This window comes from Pseudorca crassidens, chromosome 4 (genome assembly GCF_039906515.1).
Source record: "Pseudorca crassidens isolate mPseCra1 chromosome 4, mPseCra1.hap1, whole genome shotgun sequence".
NCBI classification, from domain to species: domain Eukaryota; kingdom Metazoa; phylum Chordata; class Mammalia; order Artiodactyla; family Delphinidae; genus Pseudorca; species Pseudorca crassidens.
The window spans coordinates 21,351,525-21,370,382 of NC_090299.1; the positions used below are offsets into that span (position 1 = coordinate 21,351,525).

At 36.5% G+C, this 18,858-nt stretch overlaps 1 protein-coding gene across 1 annotated transcript; it reads left to right on the forward strand.

The window, feature by feature from the left end:
- Positions 1–9,021: 9,021 nt before the first annotated feature.
- MAD2L1 (mitotic arrest deficient 2 like 1) lies at positions 9,022–14,130 on the forward strand. The gene is made up of 5 exons (XM_067735182.1): positions 9,022–9,244; positions 10,027–10,173; positions 11,117–11,237; positions 12,228–12,331; positions 13,057–14,130. Exons 1-5 carry the CDS (start codon positions 9,172–9,174, stop codon positions 13,227–13,229), a joined length of 618 nt encoding a protein of 205 aa, XP_067591283.1. The 5' UTR covers positions 9,022–9,171; the 3' UTR covers positions 13,230–14,130.
- The last annotated feature ends 4,728 nt before the right edge of the window (positions 14,131–18,858 follow it).

An 18,858-nucleotide genomic window follows, 5' to 3' on the forward strand; every position in this document is an offset into this window, starting at 1 on the left:
CAGAAAATAAGTGCTCAGTTAAAGGTAGTTAGCACTATTATTACTTCTTCTTTGTCATAATGTTAAGAGAGCGTCTGTCCCAATCTCTGCCTTAAATTGCTTTACCTAAGGACTCCTTTAGTTATCCTAGACTAAAGAAGTACCAGACAAGTACCAGGAGAGTTGCATGGGAAAGTGGAGGAAAAGCTACCTAAAAAATAATAATAATAACTAATAATAACAATAATATAACAATAACAAGAATCATATATTAATAGTAAATCAAAACTTCACTTGCATTATCTAATGGAATCCTTACAAAAAATTTATGTGGCAAGTACTATTATTACCTCCATTTTACAGATAAGGGAAAAATTTCTTAATTTTTCTTAAATTGTCCAGATAGTCTGCCTCTAAAAAGTTTCTAGAACATGCTATTTTGGCATCCCTTTCTTGCACATTTGCCTAAGAACTCTGCTTCTGATAGATTGCTTGGAGATTCCTGCTTCTTCAAGCAATGCCATGACACTCCACCTCCATGCTACCAGTAGTAAAGCTTTCTCTTGTGATCCAAATGGACTTCTACCACATAAGAATTTGTTGAAACTCTGAAGAGGGTTTTTATTCCATGCCTTCCGCAGACTTAAGTGGAAAATGAATGGGATTCAAAAGCCTGGGGCACTCTTTCCCAATAAAGATAATGTATTTTCCTCATAGGATTGCTCTGGCAGAAGCCAGCAAGGAGAACGAAAACTCAAATTTCTATACAGGCATGCAAGTTGGCCAACCTAGCTATATCCATTCCATGTCTGCCTGGGAGAGGGGACAAGCAAGGACCATGACCATCCCCAGCTCCACGTGATATATCCTTCAGCCAACAGGGTTTCTGCATACATTCTCAAAACCAATTATTTCCAGATTGGGATGTGTGCACAAAACAATTCACTGGGGTACAGGAAGAAATGTAGAATTCCCACTTATATTGACTCTTTAAGAGAATAAACTAAGCTGTACTAAAATGTAACAAATGGATTGACACCGACACCCTCACAGTCTGCAGGACAGAAAGTCACAGGTCACGACTAGTATCCCCAAAGAAATGAAAGTCAACTGTTGCAAATTTAATGGCTCTTTCTCTGTGCAGCTAACAGTTGGTACTGTGCTATCTAACAAGAATTTCAGAAAAATTAACATTCATGTTCTTTCAGAGAAAAAGTGACTTTTAAAATGAACAATTTTTTTCAAGACACTCAAGCTACTGAGAGAGCATGTCTGTGTCAATTATTTTTTTAAAAAAACTTCATCTGAACATTGAAAAACTTGGAAACAAGTTTTTCTAATCTATTTATAATATTTCTAAATTACAAATTAGTTCCAAGGGCAATTAAAAGATAAAAACAGGGGCTTCCCTGGTGGCGCAGTGGTTGAGAGTCCACCTGCCGATGCAGGGGGACACGGATTCGAGCCCCGGTCCGGGAAGATCCCACATGCCGCGGAGTGGCTGGGCCCGTGAGCCATGGCCGCTGAGCCTGCGCGTCCGGAGCCACTGCTCGGCAGCGGGAGAGGCCACAATGGTGAGAAGCCCGTGTACCGCAAAAAAAAAAAAAAAAAAAATGAAATGGACCCAAACTGCTTAAACCTTTGTTTTAGACCCATTTTTCAAAATAATAAAAATACAACACTTTTAAGTTTGTAAGAACATCTAATTGGCACCAGGAAAATGGGGAATTTAATAATAACTTTTCAAGGCTTTGCATAATTGCTAAATACAGGTAAATAAAAATAAGAAGTCAACAATGAACTCTCATTAGTATCTTCATATCTTTGTGATGTAACTTTTTTAGCACTGATGGTCAAAAAACCAAAAACTCAAAAAACAAATAAAAAAATCCAAGTATTAAATTAAGCTGAAGTATCTGACTTTTAAATCACTCTTCACAAATAATTAAACCAAGATTTTTAAGAATAAGGAAGCATATTAACCATGTAAGTCTTAATACAGTTAATATATTTAGTGAAAGTAAAATTATTTTCTAGCGATACAAGAGTCATTTTTTAAAATATTTATCTCATCTTTCTTACTTTCCTACATACATATACATACACACACACACACACACACACACACACATATACACACTATACCTAATACTGTGGAAAATGTCTATAATTTAGAGATAAATAAACCTATATTGGCGTGTATTCATTATCTTCTCTGTTACTGATGAGACACACTATTTTAAACAAGATCTTTGAGAAAGAGAAGAGGAAGGTACATTTACACTTCCAGAGTCCTTTGAATAATCTTCCTTCAAGTTCCAGTCTCCCAGAAGGCATAGGCAAGTGTACTTGGGGCCTTAAGTTCTTCCCACACTCCTGATCTTTTTCCTAAGGCAGGCAGCCATCCTAGGAATAGCAACGCATAACTTCTTCATTCACTAAGATGTTCAACTTCTGTGTTAACAATAGCATTTTTGGCTGCTCTTGAGAAGTAAATATCGTAATTTCTTATTATTTTAAAGGAGATTAAAGGTAGTTCAAAATTAATAAGAGTCTTAATGTATAATTTCAAAAACAAAAAGAAATCTATCTTATTAATAATTTTTTAATTATACAAACTCATAACTACATATTACTTTTAATAACAAAATTCTGTGAATAAACTTTAAAAACATCTAAATTTATGTAAACTAAAATGCTATAGTCCATTGTTTCGCATACTAGAGTCTGCAAGAATATTCTCGGAGATATACTAATTAAATGAAACTTGATTTCAAGTTTTCTTTTGTTTTGATAATGGCGTAACACAGGTTTAAAGAGGTATATACTGGATAACCCAAACAATTGCCTTAAAACAAAGCTGCAATCTATTTTGGAGTAAAATGTTACCACCTATATTTACAACCATATTGGGACTAAGCAATCATAAAAAGACACGATTTAATATTTAATCCACTTAATCTCCAACATTAAACCAAAAACTGTGGAATTCAGTAACCCTTTTTGCTGTTAGTTGATGTTAAACAGGTTATACAAATCATTCAAGAATTAAAAACACTGTCATAGCCAATTTATATGTAGAAAACCTCAGCACAAATAATAGAATTAATGTGCATGACTGACCTGTAACCTGATAAATATGGTTTGACTACTGTATTGTTTGAATGAGCTATAAACACAATGCAAGTTATAAGAAACTTGTTTCAGTTGAAAAAGCCAAGTTTATCTAAATAGAAAAATATAAATGAATTTAAAGTAAAGTGATTTTCATGTTCTCACAAAGCTTTATTTCCCCATAAATATTTTATAAAAAGGTACTAACAAATATTTGAGAAAGACCCAACTTTATGGCTTATTTATTTTGTCTATGGAATGTCTCAAAAAATACTTTTCCACTTACTCAAATAACATCTTAGTTGTATTATTAGCTGGTAGATTCAGCAGAACTAATTCACCTATATTTACATATTAAGCAATAGTAAAAATGACTCTCACCTACAAAAGATTCAGAAGCAACAAGCTTAAAATGTACTATGGGCATAAAATATTTAACCAAATTTAATATGTAATTATAAAATCATTTAATGCATTAAATCTGTTTTTATTAATTTAATTGCAACCATGGCTTTTAATTCTTCACAGAGGCTTTGTGCTGTTAGTTTCCATATCAGACACTCTTATGAGCTGTTTTGAATTTCATTTACATTTTAAAATATACTCTGCTGTCAAAGACAATTGATTGCAGAACCCATTCTTCGTATATATATTACACACACACACACATATATGTGTGTGTATGTGTGTGTATATATATATATATATATATATATATATATATATATATATATATGTTCCAAACAGTCTCTGAGGATTAAATAGGAATAAGAGTACCTACCTTTCAAGTTATGCCTTTTGGTGCCTAATCATGGTTGAGCTATGGAAGACTTCTAAGTGACTATATATTACTTATCATAATAGAGTTATGATAAAATAATACAACATGGTAATACTTTCTGGTAAGAACAGCCCATGCTTTTCATTACAAGAAATTATGGAATTATTAATAAGTTTTCAATAATTTTTGTACTGAATTTTTACTAAAGATAAAATTTTAATATCCTATGCATGCAACTGGATCATTAAAAATGATGAATTATGCAGGTACAGAGATATATTTGTTAAGTTTATTAACCCATTGCTTATTAATAAAATTTCAAGATTCAAATTTGTTCTATCATTTTGAACATGTGGACCAACAATCAAAGAGTCCTTAGAAGGAAAGTATTTGGGGAAGATGGATCTCTAGGAGATTTACATTACCCAATTCAATTCTTAAGCTTATGAAAAAATGTAAACATTCATTAGATCTACAAAATAAACCTTAAGTAATCAGAGTAGAAAATGTCTGATTTTAATTCTTGCTCTTCACATCAAATGAGAAATTATCTATATAAGAAATAGAATAACTAAGACTTATGACATCATCCTTTCTTTTAAAGAGAGAAAATTCCCCATACTGACATAAATATCTATGTGCACAGAATTTTTAATCTAAATTTAGTGGATAAATTTAATTTTATTAAAATTCTCATAAAGATAAGCATTCCTGTTTTACCCATTTTAGAACAAAATGCTCTATTTCAAGATATTGGACTCAAGAATAACACCTGGAAATGTGATGGAAAACTGTCATAAGTCTATCAGAATAATGACTCAACTACCTAAAATGTTTTCTTTTTCCAGGTAAAAACAAATATGCAACTTAAATGTAAATAAATATGTTTTCAGGCATGTGTGTATGCATACACGCCATGTGTTTAAAAGAATTGTAACAGTTCTATAATATATTATGATCCAACATTTCATTCTGATGTGTTCCACACATACGAATACCTTAGAAATCACTAAATTCTTTTTTCCTCATTTCACTTTGAACTAAAGCACATACACATGGACTGTTTTTTAAAGTATTATTTTACATGTAAACAGTGCCATCTTGTGGCGTTTGTAACTATTTGCACACTGGCATAAAATTCATTAAGGACTGTAATTGCCATTTTCTTGACAAGTGTACAGGTTATTGAACACCCTTAGTCTAAAATCAGTTAATATTTTAAAAATAAGAGAATTTTACAGCATGTCTTCAAATAGAAATAATTTTAAAAGAAACTAAGTCAAGAACCCAAGATTCTATTACTATAAATCTTCTACTAACCAGATATTGAATCTTAGACTATGTAGTCACTCCGGACCTCAGTTTCCTCATCTCTAAGACTGTCCAGCTAAGTTATTAGTTAATTGCCTAAAATTCCATTTGATTCTAGCTTTGGAAATTTTTATGAGTATTTCTGATTTTAGCATTCTAATATGGAATACAGGTCTGTTTATGACATACGTTTTCATATTCATCTCTTTTATAATTTTAGGTTATTTGATTATGCACTCTGCTTGAATTTTCTTCAGAAATAAATCTTAATTTATACTTCTCCCTGTCCAAATAACCTTCCCCTAACAATACACATTAGAAAGATGTCACTGAATTGTGAATAAAAGTAAATTCAAGTAACTGAAAACAAGTTTTTAAAAAACCTTCTGTAAAGATAAGGGTGCATGCTTTAGGTAAGATGGGATCAACGCCAAACCAAGTGCCCAAAAGCTAATGGGAAAGAAGTTCCACCAAAGCTTCTAGAATCGTAAGTGTTACAGTGAAACAGAACAGTCTCAGAGTTGAGCAGCTCTACCTAACATCCCGAGAGCTCTGACCAACTCTACTGTATATGGCAGGCTTGCCACCTTGGATTCTGTACTAGCATTTCATTCTTCCTCCATATCAGTCATCAAAACTCAATTCTTTTTTCAAAATGCCTTGCTCTGATGTATACTTTATTACTTAAACTCTGGCATCCATCTAGTCCAGGAACTCAACCTCCTAGGCCTGCATTACTAAAACTGCCATCATAGTTTACTGCTTTTCAAAGACTGATTTAAGAACTTGCATCAGAATCATTTGGGATGCTGGTTAAATCACGTCATCTCCTAGACTCCAGAAAGTAGACCAGCACTGTCCAATAGAAAGATGACAAAAGTCATCTATGTAATTGTAAATGTTCTGGTAGACAGATTAAAAAACTAAAAAGAAACAAGTGAAATTATTTTAATAATATATTTTATTTAATCCAGTACATGTATAGTGTCATTGTAATATATAATCAATTACCAAAAAAATCAATATACTTTACATTCTTTTTTTATACGAAGTCTTAGAAATCGTACTTTATACTTGTAGCATGTCTCAGTTCACACCAGCACACTTTAAGTTCTTAAGTCACATGTGACTAGTGTCTATGGTACTGAACTGAACCAGACTGAAAGAAGGAGGAACAGAAGCCAGGAATCCACATAGTTTGCAAAATACCCAAGTCATTCTTTCACATGCTCAGGTTTGAGAACCACCACTCTAGATGGTCCACTACACAATCTATTCTACTACCATTACTGAATTTACACTTGAAAAAAAACACCCCTTTAATTACAACAATCCTAAGAATTTAGAAATCCTTGTACATCTAGTTCAATCAACTCAAATGGGTATTGGTATTCAAAGCTCCCTAAAAGTGGCCTTACCGCATCCATCCAACCTGCTCTCCAACTAGAAAACATTTTGGGTTCTTCCATGAAGCTTTCCTAGGCAAATATTCAAATATTTATTTAACAAATATTTGTGGGGCACCCAATAAATGTCATCATGAATCCTCTGCCAAAACAGGAAGATACAAAAGATATCTTTAAATAATGATAATGTAATTGTTTTCATTGCAAGTGAAAGCAGTGCTCTGAAATAGCACTATGGGATGCTATGAGAGTTCTGCATAAGAGCAGCACCTTATACCCTGAGGGGTAAAAGAAAATTTCTTTCATGCAGTAACATTTAAGTTTAAAAAGTCTGGATATAATCAGAAATTTGAACAGATAAAACTCAATTTCTGGGCAGAGGAAAGCACCTTACAAAAATCCCTGAGTTTGAAACGTTACTAAAGGAGTAGGCAGGTTAGGATAGTAACCTGAAAGGAGGCTGCCAGGTAGGCAGAAGCCAGATACCAGGTAGGCAGAAGCCAGATAAGGTCCAATTTATGAGACTTCAACTGTTTTTTAAGTATGCATATTTAAACAGAACTAGATTACAAATCCTCAAAAAGCACAGACCATGCTTTCTAAACCTTAATCATTTCTTACACCTCCTCCTAGAACACAAAGAAAGCATTAACAAATACTTCCTCTATATATGGAAATCTCATATATTTTGCCAGCCTTCTAGAATCTCCAAAATTATACTAACGATTATTTGCATCTACTGTATTATTATGAAACTGAAGGAAGTCTTTCCTGAAGTGCTAAGTAGTAAGTTCCTTAGAAAGACAGACAATTTATACATGAAGTAAGGTGGGCATCATGCTCTACCAGCGTGATGCCAGAATTCTGGCTCTAACCCAAAATCCTGGTGGAAGGAATGAAAAGGTGGTGATTTAAACACACGCATACACACTTGTACCACAGAGACTAAAGAATGTAAGGAAAATATTTCACAGGGTCAAGTCAGCTTGTTACCTCTTATACCTGTTTCACTCTTCAAACTGATCAAATTCTGATACCTAACACTGTGACTAGGCAGAGTTCTGAGATGGCCCCCCAAATTTGTGGCTTCTAGGGAGCATATACTATATAATCCCTCCCCTTGAGCGTGACCAGAAATGTAATTATGAGGCAAAACCACTTTGAAGATTAGCTTCAACAAAGAGGAAATTATCTGGCTGGGACTGACCTAATCACGTAAGCCCTTTAAAAGGACCTCCCTGAAGTCAGAGAGACTGGAAGTGGGAGAAGGCCTATGGAAGGGCTACCTGGCAAAAGCACAAGGCTGGCCTCTGGCCAACAGCTAGCAAGCCAATGAGAACCTCAATCTAAGAACAAGGATATTAATTCTGCCAGGAACCAAGGAGGTCAAAAGAGGACCCCAGATTTTAGATGAGATCCCACCTGCAGACAGGTGCGTTTACTTCAAACTTATGAGACTATGTAGAGCACCCAGCTATGCCATGTCCCAGACTCCTGACCTAAAGACTGAGATAACAAATGGGTGTTGGTTTAAACTAATTTATGACAATTTGTTACGCAGCAATAGAAAACGAATACACTCGGGCATTTTTCTCCTATAATTAAGTAACAGTACATCTGGTGGTTAAGTTTCTCAGACTTCATTTTACGAATAATTTTCCCACCTGCTTTAAGTATAAAATTGTTTCACATCTCACATGAACATGAGCTGTGCACTATCTCCTTAATACTTCTTATCCTAACATTAAAAGTCATTGAATTTGTGAGTCAAAATTCACTGAAAAGCTCTTCAGTGCTGATGAGCCTTTTTGGTGAGGTGACCTTATTCCTGACCAGTCGCCTAGGGGTGGAGGGGTACACAATGCAAGCTAGCCCAGCAGACGCAGCCACCTGCTGCCCCCAGACTCCGCCTCGCAGGGAGGCGGGGCGGGGCATAAACAAGAGCTGAGCCCAGGACAAACAAGGGATAGAAAAATGCAAGCAGTTCGTCCCTTTAACCCCTAACCCAATTTCTCAAGAAAAGCCGCCCACGCAGTAATCCCTCTAAAACTGTGGCTAGGCTGCCGCGCACGCAGTTGCTTTACGAATTCCCAAAGCATCTAGCATGCTCCAGCCGCCCACTGAGGATCCCTGGGGCCACTTACGCCGCAGCTGGCGGACAGTTCATATCACTTTCAAAATATCTTTAAACTAGGGAACTGTGCTCCTTGGTCGCTCTGTCCCCAGACCTAGGGAGCGGCCACTAAAACCTGGACCTACCATCTTCCCCCACGGGCGCCAGGCAGCCCGCCGACCACAACTACCGGTGCCCAACAGGGGTCCTCCCGAGTCTAAACCCTGGGAACAGTGTCACCACGCCTACCCACCGCGCCTGCGCGAACGGCCGCTCCTGCGGAGGCCCAGAGATCTTGCGGGACCCCGCTGCGTAGGGCGGGGCCTAAAAGCTTGTCGCGCCTGCGCGAGGGGCCGACGGCGTCCTGCGTCGTTACTTTTGAAACGAGTGGCGGGGAACTGCTCTGGAAACCCCTGGTGTTGCTGTCTGCCGGGTGGAAGCGCGTGCCTTCATCCGTGGGCCTGGCCATGGCGCTGCAGCTCTCCCGGGAGCAAGGCATCACCCTGCGCGGGAGCGCCGAAATCGTGGCCGAGTTCTTCTGTAAGTCCTCGCGCAGGCCGTAGGGCGGGGAGAACGGAGCCCAGGCCGCCCGGCAGGCCCGCGGTTCGGCTTCCGAGGCGGGGGGAAGCCGGGTGGGCCGGAGCGGCCCCGAACCGAAGCCCTCTCAGCCCTGGCCTCCTGCCCGGCAGGAGGAATCTGGGAAGAGGCGGATGCAGGCGCCTCCTCCCGACGCCTTGCTAATGATGGCGGAGGACGCCTAGGTGCTGCTGAGGCCTGCTTCGCGGTACAGCCCCTTCGCCGGGAGTTTCTTTAAAGTGCAGAGCTCACCCCTCACCATCACCCCCGCGAGGTGAAACTGGTTGACGGTGATGGAAGCGCCGTCCTGGACCAGGCCAGTTGTACCTTCTGATAGAACCTGGCAGAACTTGTGATGATAGAAGGAGGAAAGAGAGAGGGGGAGAGGCTTGCCTGGGCTTTGGACTGGTCAGTCGGTTGCCTATTTTGACATCCTCTAACCACACAGTCTGAATTTGGACTTGTTTTACAATGAAATGAAATTTGCCACTGGGAGACTAATGCAGTTTGGCATTTTTCTTTTATTGCCACATAAATGCAGGTATCACTTTCTGTCTTACTTAGAAGCAAGATTTTAAGGATTTTTAATGCCACTTTGTACCTATTCTGCTTTCAGCAAAACACAGAAACACGTGTGTTTAGACTTTTACAGCTTTACACCATTAATGAAACCATAGCCACATCTAAATATGCTTTATTTCCCGAAGTTACAAAGTGACAATGACTTTAATATTTCTTGTTTTCAGCATTTGGCATCAACAGCATTTTATATCAGCGTGGCATATATCCATCCGAAACCTTTACTCGAGTGCAGAAATATGGACTCACCTTGCTTGTAACTACTGATCCTGAACTCATAAAATACCTAAATAATGTGGTGGAACAACTGAAAGGTAATTAATTGTAAAACTGAATTCAACCTGTGGGACTAAACTTAAAGAAGAAGAACTACTAAATAACAGAGCGCTCATTAGAATTTTCTTATTTTCACCTATTTCCATTTGTCTTTTTTTTTTTTTTAATCCTGCCTGAGTCAGTAGCCTTTTCTATCTGAACACTCATTTTTTCCTTTTCGCTCAAGAAGTTGCAGTATTGTTGGATCAATATTTGTTCTCCATCTATTGCTTTTCTTTCTTTTTCTAGAATTCCTATTAGTTTCTCTTTCATGTTTCTCTCCACTTAGGAATCCCATTTCTAATTTTTCTGTGTTGTGGGATATTTTGCCCTATCTACCCATTTGACCTTCCAAATTACTAGTCCTAAAAAATGCTACAGCTCTCATCTTTTTTTTTTCCTTTTTAATTTTAAAATTCACGGATCATTTTTGTTGTTTTAAGGAACTTCATTTTTTAAATTACATCGTTGTATTTTCATTAACTTCAGGGCTAAATCAGCCATCGTCATTCATAGGGCTGCACTTGGATTATTTGGTGTGGAACCTCTTAGAACTAAACTCAAATCCTCCCTGAGTCAAATTTTCCTATTTTATGCTTTCATTGTACCATATTTTGCACCTGCATAGCAGTTACAATTTTAATTTCATGTTAATTGGTGCAGTGATTAGGTTAATGTTATCTCCTACACTCTTGCCTTGGATTAGGATGGAAGTACCGAATGTTTACGATCCTGTCCTCAGCACCCAGTGCTATACCTGGTATAAATACTGAGAATTTGAAAACAGGAGCTAGGTTATTGATGGGGCAAGTTTTCTGTATAATTTGGAGGAGATCCAAAATAGCAGTGGTAGAAATTTGCTGAGGATAGGAAGTGGGACCCAAGAAAAGAGTTGCTTTGTAATGCAGTGAACCAAAAAAGATGCCTTGTTATGTGTTACAGAATGGTTATGCAAGTGTTCAGTGCAGAAATTGGTGGTAGTCATCTCAAATATTGAAAGTGGTGAGGTCCTTGAAAGATGGCAGTTTGATATTGAGTGTGACAAGACTGCAAAAGATGACAGGTAAGTAGGAATTTAAATTATTTCCACTTTCATATGCTTGTTCTAAAACTTGTTTTCTTTACAAAATGAGTTCTAATTATATTGAACAAGTTTCATAGAAGGTATAGTTTTTTCTAGGATGTTTAATTTGATCTTCAGTCTTCTGTGGAAAAGAACTGTGCTTACTTTGGCATGCCACTGACTTGTATAGTATCGCCTTTAGTCTAAATTGGTGAATTTCAAATTGTAGTATTTATGGTGGTATATGCAAAACTCCATACAGTATACTAGGTGGCCCATTTTATGAATTGTTTAAAGGTACTTTTAAGCTTAAGGGATTATCCTAGACTCTCCCAGTTTAAGATGCAATTCTACTGTATTTCACTTAATGCCACAAGTTTCCTAAGACACTTCATAAACTCTGAAGTTTCCAGACTACCTGAATGGGAAATACCCATCATAATATGCTAATGACTAGCATTGTCCTAGGCATACTTACCTGTAAATTCAGAACCATTTCTCATAATGAAATGTAGTTTGCTTCTGAAGCCTTTGGTCTCTTTTAGGAAATGTTTAGCTTATAAAAATAATTTGACATACAATTTAATATCTTATTTGAGACAATAGGGAATTAGATACTTAGGCGTTACTAAAAATGCCAAAATGATTATACCAATTAAATATTTTAGATACCACTGTTATTTTTTTTTTAAGAGGTACTGAAGTTTTCCTAACTTGAAGCACTTGGCAAATTTTCTGGTCATCTGATACAAAATGACCTGATCCTAAGACCAACCATAAAAAATGATTGGAAGGATAAATGAAATAATAAAAATACATACTATGCCTACTGTGGTATTATGGGTCCTAATGATGTACTCATTTTCTAAAAAACTCCTTTTTAATGTATTACTTATTTGATTTTGGAATCATTTAATTAGATAAATAATCTTACAGATGTTTTAAATAACTCGTTAAAACTTAAATTAATTGATTTGGTTTCTTTGGTAGTGCACCCAGAGAAAAGTCTCAGAAAGCTATCCAAGATGAAATCCGCTCAGTGATCAGACAGATCACAGCTACAGTGACATTTCTGCCACTGTTGGAGGTTTCCTGTAAGTATTATACAATGTCACATTGCCTTAAATTTGTTGGGGAAAAGACTAAGCTACTATTTTAAGAATTACCCCTTTATTAATTTTTTTCTTAATTATCAATATCATGTAATAAAAATGAGAAAGCATTATAAAGGAAAAGTAATGTTATATGCATTCTGGAAAATTTGGAAATGCTGAAAAGGAAAGGAATGAAAGTATTCCACAACACTCACTCTTGAATGTTTTGATGTAATTTCTTTCATTATCTTCATTTCTTACACACTTTTATGTATTGATATATATTTAAGACTATAGCTATAATTGTGTCTTGCTTTTCTATCTTCCTTATTCCTTCAAACATCAGATATGTCCTGAAAACCTACTATATGTCACACTCTGTCCTAGGCACTAGGATACATCAGTCACAGAACCAAGAAGTTAGCTTTACTGTAGGTTACATTCATGCTATCCCATGTGATTGATTATACACTTTCTACAAATATTTTTAACGGTTTTTTCTTTAAAGAAAAAAAAAACTTGAATTTTTCATAAGATAAAGTGAAAGGAGTGCGATATTTTCTGTACTACAGTAAATTTCCATTGAAGAAAAGCAGTGAACTAGTTTTACAGACCAGGCTAAACTACATTTCTAACATTGTGTGGTTCAAAATGTGAGGGAGACAGGGCAGGTAGTTTTACTTTTGAAAAAATAATGTACCTTAATTATTTTATCCCCAATTTAGGTTCATTTGATCTCCTGATTTATACAGACAAAGATTTGGTTGTACCTGAAAAGTGGGAAGAGTCAGGACCACAGTTCATTACCAATTCTGAAGAAGTTCGTCTTCGTTCATTTACTACTACAATTCACAAAGTAAATAGCATGGTAGCCTACAAAATTCCTGTCAATGACTGAGGATGAGCTAAAGACAGTAATGTACTTGTATCCTCAAATGTGGTTTTCCTGAAACCAAATCAACTTTAGTTGATATATTTCATTGGTTAATTTTTAGATGGGGAAAACTTAACATTATACTTTACTGAATCTGTGCATAATTGTTCCATTCCTTGGTACCTGTTTCACTTTCCATAGGGCTGATGTAAGTTATTGCACACTGTTGCAAAGGGAACTAGCAGATTTCATTAGCATTGTAATGTCAGTTCCTTTGAAGGTAGTACTGTAGATGGAAAAACTTTTGCCATAAAGCTAAATGTCTTTCTAAATCAGACCTTTTGGTCAAGCAGCTTGACTCAGAATATACAGAAATATTTAAATATAAAATAGAGCAAAAGAAATATGAATATTCAGAATATTTGTTTAGATCCTGAGAGTAACTAATGATAGTCCATAAGTAATAAAATATTGCTCTTATTAGGTCCTTTTGCCATTTATTCATTTGTATAGTTTCCATATTGAAAAATTTTCCAATTACTTGATTTTAATTTATATAACTTGAACCCATGAAGCTATGGATATTCCTACTGTTCAAATTGCTATGATACCAAACTTTTAAGAATGTCCTTTTATGTTTTATAAAATCAAGCTTTAAATGACAATGATGAAATAAAGTTAAATGTGTATGTTTTAAATTTGTCTTGCAATATTTTTATATTGGTGTGGTGTTAATACAGCTAAATAGTTATGATGCATTAAGTACAGCATGTTATTTCTTGTGCCTACTATGGTTGTAGGGCCTAAGAATTCAAAGTTGAGTAAGTCTTGAGGTACTTTCAATCTAATGGACAAGCTTTTATTGTACCCCCTTCATCTCATAACAGTAGATTTAAAATAAACATTCTTTCTGTAAAATGATAAATGTCCTTTGTAATTAATTCAGTTTAGCAAATTTTGGATTGTAGAACCTTTCTATACTCTTAGCCTGTTGTTTGTCTAATTTTCCATATACAGTTGACCTTTGAACAGTGCAGGGACTGGATCATTGACCCTCCAAGCAGTTGAAAATCCCAGTATAACTTACAGCCAGCCCTCCATATCTGTGGTTACTCCATACCCCTGGATTCAGCCAGCTCCGGATCGTGTAGTACTGTACTATTTATTATAGTACTGAAGCTTGAGATCTTATGAAGGAGAGGAAAATATATGGCAAAGGACCATGAAGTAACCAAACAGGTTTACTTCATTATGTATTTGTCTTTATTATTTCACCTGGATAATCTTCTCTCTGATCCAATTGTGTGCTTGTTAAGAATCAAGGAAAATGTCTTACATCCTTTCATCTCTTAGAGCTGCTGGACAAATAGGTGCCAGTTTTTGATGATGGGTATCGTGAATGCTGTTGCAAAGGCCAATCCCTAAAGAGTTGTTGAAGCTGCCTAACTGAGGTTCACCCACAAGTCTTCCTGAATAAGAAAGTAGGTACTCAGAAATGGAAATAATGTTTATTTAGGGATGGTCAAGAGTCAACATTTGAATTCTTGAGCTGTTCATAATCTGTTTAACATCTGAAATATGCATTGAGAAGGAAAGCAGAAATAGAGCTTGAGTAAAAATACGGAGAGAGTTAAAAATCATGGTCCTATTTTTAGGAAATATGTTTGAAAGTTTTTATAGAAAGCAATGACTGCTTCAGGAAACACTGAATGCCCCTTTGTTAAACAATGGGAATAATAAAATGTGGTTCTTGCTCCAAAAAAGCTCACCAGCAGCAACATTATATATTGCTGATGATACATTTCTGTCATTTATGTTTCTGACAAATTAAGTGATCCTAATATTACTACTTTTGTGATTTATTGTGGTACTTACTTCTCTCTCCTTTAAGAGTTATGTCCAGAAATTAATGCTCTGGATTTGAATGTTACCTTCAATAACAGGAGCTTCTGCCATACAATCTATAGCCTGCAAGTTACTGTATAGTATCAGTTCTGCATCAACTAGGCTCTTCTTTTTTTGAAAACAGAAAAAAATTGGCTTTGAAAAAATTTAATGGAAGAATATTAGCTATGTAAAGAATCAAAGGAAAGGCTGAAAACCAGAGAACTAGGGTAGCCCCAGGGATTTTCAGTGACAAATTTGTGAACTCTGCGTATCTTTATGTAATATATGGACCACTGGTGTTACCCAGTGATCTATCCAAGTGACTCAGATTGCTAGTTTAAAGAAAGTGACAATGAAAAGCTTTGTTTGCATTTTAACAAGCTGCGATGTAAGACTAAGAATTAGGGGAAACTGCATTTTTAAATACTTTGATCATTTCATCTCAGCCAACATCGTTAACATGGTTAAATTAGACTTCTTACACCATTTGCATGTTAACTGTTTACTCTTGTGAGGATTCTGAGGAGCCAGTCTTGATCTTTCTCACCTCTTACAGATTATGTGTCAATTCAGAAATACACATATTGGAGTTGAATGGGAGCCAGGCTATGAGCTTTACTGATAAAGCTAGATTGGAAAAGCTTTGGCCTAAGGTTCCAGCTGGACTTGTCCCACCCTCCTTCTACACCTTCAGCCTCACCCTGGGGGGAAGATATTTAAAGCAATAGACGAAAGAACCGTGACTGACTTCATACCATGTTAAATAGAAGCTAAGATTCCAAGAGAATCTGGTGGGCTTCTAGCCCTGCCTGGGCTCTGACTCCGTTTTGCTCACCATAGGTAGAGGAATGAAACCATGTTCCAGTTGAGCCCATCAAGGTTTGAAATAGAGCTCCAGAAGGGACTGAACCACACCTGGTCTTCAGGATCCTTCTCTCAGTACCATCAATCAGACAAATCAAGCCTCCATGGGAATTTTTACACAGAGGTATAACAATCTCATGTCTCCACTGGCTTTTGTTGTAGAGCAAACAACCATAACATAGCAACAATAAGCATTTTTTCCTCCTTCAAGTCTGCAGGTCAGCTGGGGTGTTGTCTTCATTCTCACCTAAGTCTACAGGTCATGTGTTATTCTACCACTAAAAGGGCAGTGACTAGCCAGAATTCTTGAAGCTTAGTTTCAGAACTTGCACACTGACACTCTTCCACATTCCACTGGCCAAGAACTTGCACACTGACACTTTTCCATATTCCACTGGCCAAGGCAAGTCTTATGGCTAAGCCAGACTTCAGTGGGGAAGGGAAGTATACTCCTCCCAAGGAGATGGGGGAGAGGTGTGAAAATACGGTGAAAGGATCTAATAGACCAGGGGTTGGCAAACGTTTTCTGTAAAGGGTCAGATACTAGTTTAGGCTTTGCACCCATATGGTCTCTTGCACCTACTCAAGTGATTCCGTCATAACTTGAAAGCAGCCTTAGACAACAGGTAAACGAATGAGCATGGCTGTGTTCCAATAACAAAAAACAGACGGTGGGCTATATTTGGCACACAGGTTGTAGTTGGCTGACCCTGTAATAGATCTGTTTGCTGTTTTGTTCACAAATATTCAAACCCCTCCCTGGCTCAGAGCAATTGATTTTGTGATATTCAGGGCTCACATTTAAAGCAACGTCATTTGTTTTCTCCATCCATGGTATCTCAAATGGGATGGCTCTTTATCCCATATTCTGCAAAACACAACTGGCTATTTAAGGTACTCCTCAGGACACCCCACAGTGAATTTTGATCTGAAAACTGGGAAGGGAGGTTCTTTGGCGCATGATGCGTACGAAGAGATTCAAAATAGCATAAAGGCTACACGCCTCCATTTTTAATCACTATATAAACATGCATGCTGAATAAATGTTACTATTAGAATGCATTCAAGTTTCTTAGGTTCATTAACCTCCTATATATTTTAGCATATGAACTCCAAAATCATAAGCATAATAAAGTAGGTATCCACATAGACATTTAATTTTTCTTTACCTTCTGTTTCCATTTAATTGCTTAGTCTGTAAAATTTATCTTAATTTTATTTTCTGTGAAAGATCAGAATAGCTATGATGTTACATTGTAATGCCTGTATTTTCCACCAGATGTCACTAATGTTGTAATACTTAAAGTGAATTTCTTCTGACTCTAAATTAGACTAATATTCTGCTTTTCTTATTGGAAGTTAACATTGGGATTTCTGTCTACAAAAATATGAAGGAATCAGAGGGAAAAACACAGCATCTGTCTTTTGCTAGGCACTTTACATGAACTATTTCATTTAATTCTCAGGCTTTAGTGCACAAGCGGAATCGTGGGGTCAATGGGCATGCAAATGGCACTATGTTTTTAAAGTTTAGATGGCCTCTTTTGACCTCAGCCAAGGAAGCTCATTTGACTCCACAACAAGCACATCAAAAGCAATTATTCACCCTCTTCTTAATGGTTCTTACCTTCTACATCCTTTTAGCAATTGAGTGTCCAGAACAAATTACTTTTCCTTTACTGGGCTTTGAGTTTCATTGGTGAGTTTGTATTTACACTTTCCTCAGATGACTCTGACCAATGAATGGAAGGAACCAAAACAGAGAGGACTTTATCCTATGCCGTATCTATACTGTTTATAGAATAAATCAAGTGAATTTTCAAGCATCTGTGAAACAGGTTTCCAACTAATCAGAAGACTTGTTCATTTAACTACCTCGGTTACTCCTTGGGGAATTAATTTTTGGCTTAACTTGTAAATAACATTTTCTCATTCTTTTTTTACTCAGTGTATGAAATTATATTTCAAGTTATTTTATTCAATGTGACCATGATAAAGGTTTGTGTTGGAACAACTATGGAATAGAACCTGTCTGCTAAACTTCACATTTTACTAGTTATATTTTCTAAAAACAGATCTTTAGCAATCTTTCCATTCTTGAATATGGCTTTGAAAGTCAGCAGTATTAACCTATGCTTATTTAAAAAAAAAAAAAATCTAGCTGGGAAAGCTACTTAATCTCCATTAGAGTTGACAATCCTGTTCCAATCTGGCAAAAACACTGTAGCCCTAGCAACAAAACTATTAGAAAAGGCCTAGAGAGAAAAATGTCAGAGTTGACGCTCTGATTTCACAAGTCAGTTTATGTTACCACTTCACCTATTTTTGTCTTCCTACCATTTGATCTATTTTTATACTAGAGAAACATAATACAGTTTCATTTATTTGTGTAAAGTCCATTTTCATCAACATTTATCTGCATCATTTTGCTATGTAAGCTTGTTTGCACGAAGGAGCTTACACCAGATCAAAATCTCTATTGTCTTGGAATTTTATGTGTGGAAAAGGCTTCCGAGTATAAGCAGGCCAACCATACTCCATTTCCATGCAAGGGAAAGATCTCAAACGTCTTTAAAAACTATATAGATACGGACATATTGAGTGGATGCCTAGACATGGATATGATTTCTATCTAAATGGCAGTCTCACTGTCTAAGTGCAGAAGTTAGTGGTTTTAAAGATTGAGTCAGTGATACCCAAAATATTTCATGTCTAAAATACAGTTCTTGTATCACTGTACTCAATCCTAATAGTCAATACAGCTCTTTAGAAACCAGTTCAAAGGTTCCAGATCTAAGAAAGGAAATTTATAGGCAATGATCATCTACCATGTGCCAAGTACCAGTTAGGTGCTTTACACCTGTTCAGCCTGGTTCCTTCTAAGTGCATAGAGGCTGGGGCT

Excerpts from the sequence above, each read along its gene's own strand:
- MAD2L1 (XM_067735182.1), top strand. The coding sequence starts at position 9,172 with ATGGCGCTGCAGCTCTCCCGGGAGCAAGGCATCACCCTGCGCGGGAGC. Across the intron at positions 11,238-12,227 it reads AAGACTGCAAAAGATGACAG|TGCACCCAGAGAAAAGTCTC; the intron begins GTAAGTAGGAAT and ends TTTCTTTGGTAG. Across the intron at positions 12,332-13,056 it reads GCCACTGTTGGAGGTTTCCT|GTTCATTTGATCTCCTGATT; the intron begins GTAAGTATTATA and ends TCCCCAATTTAG.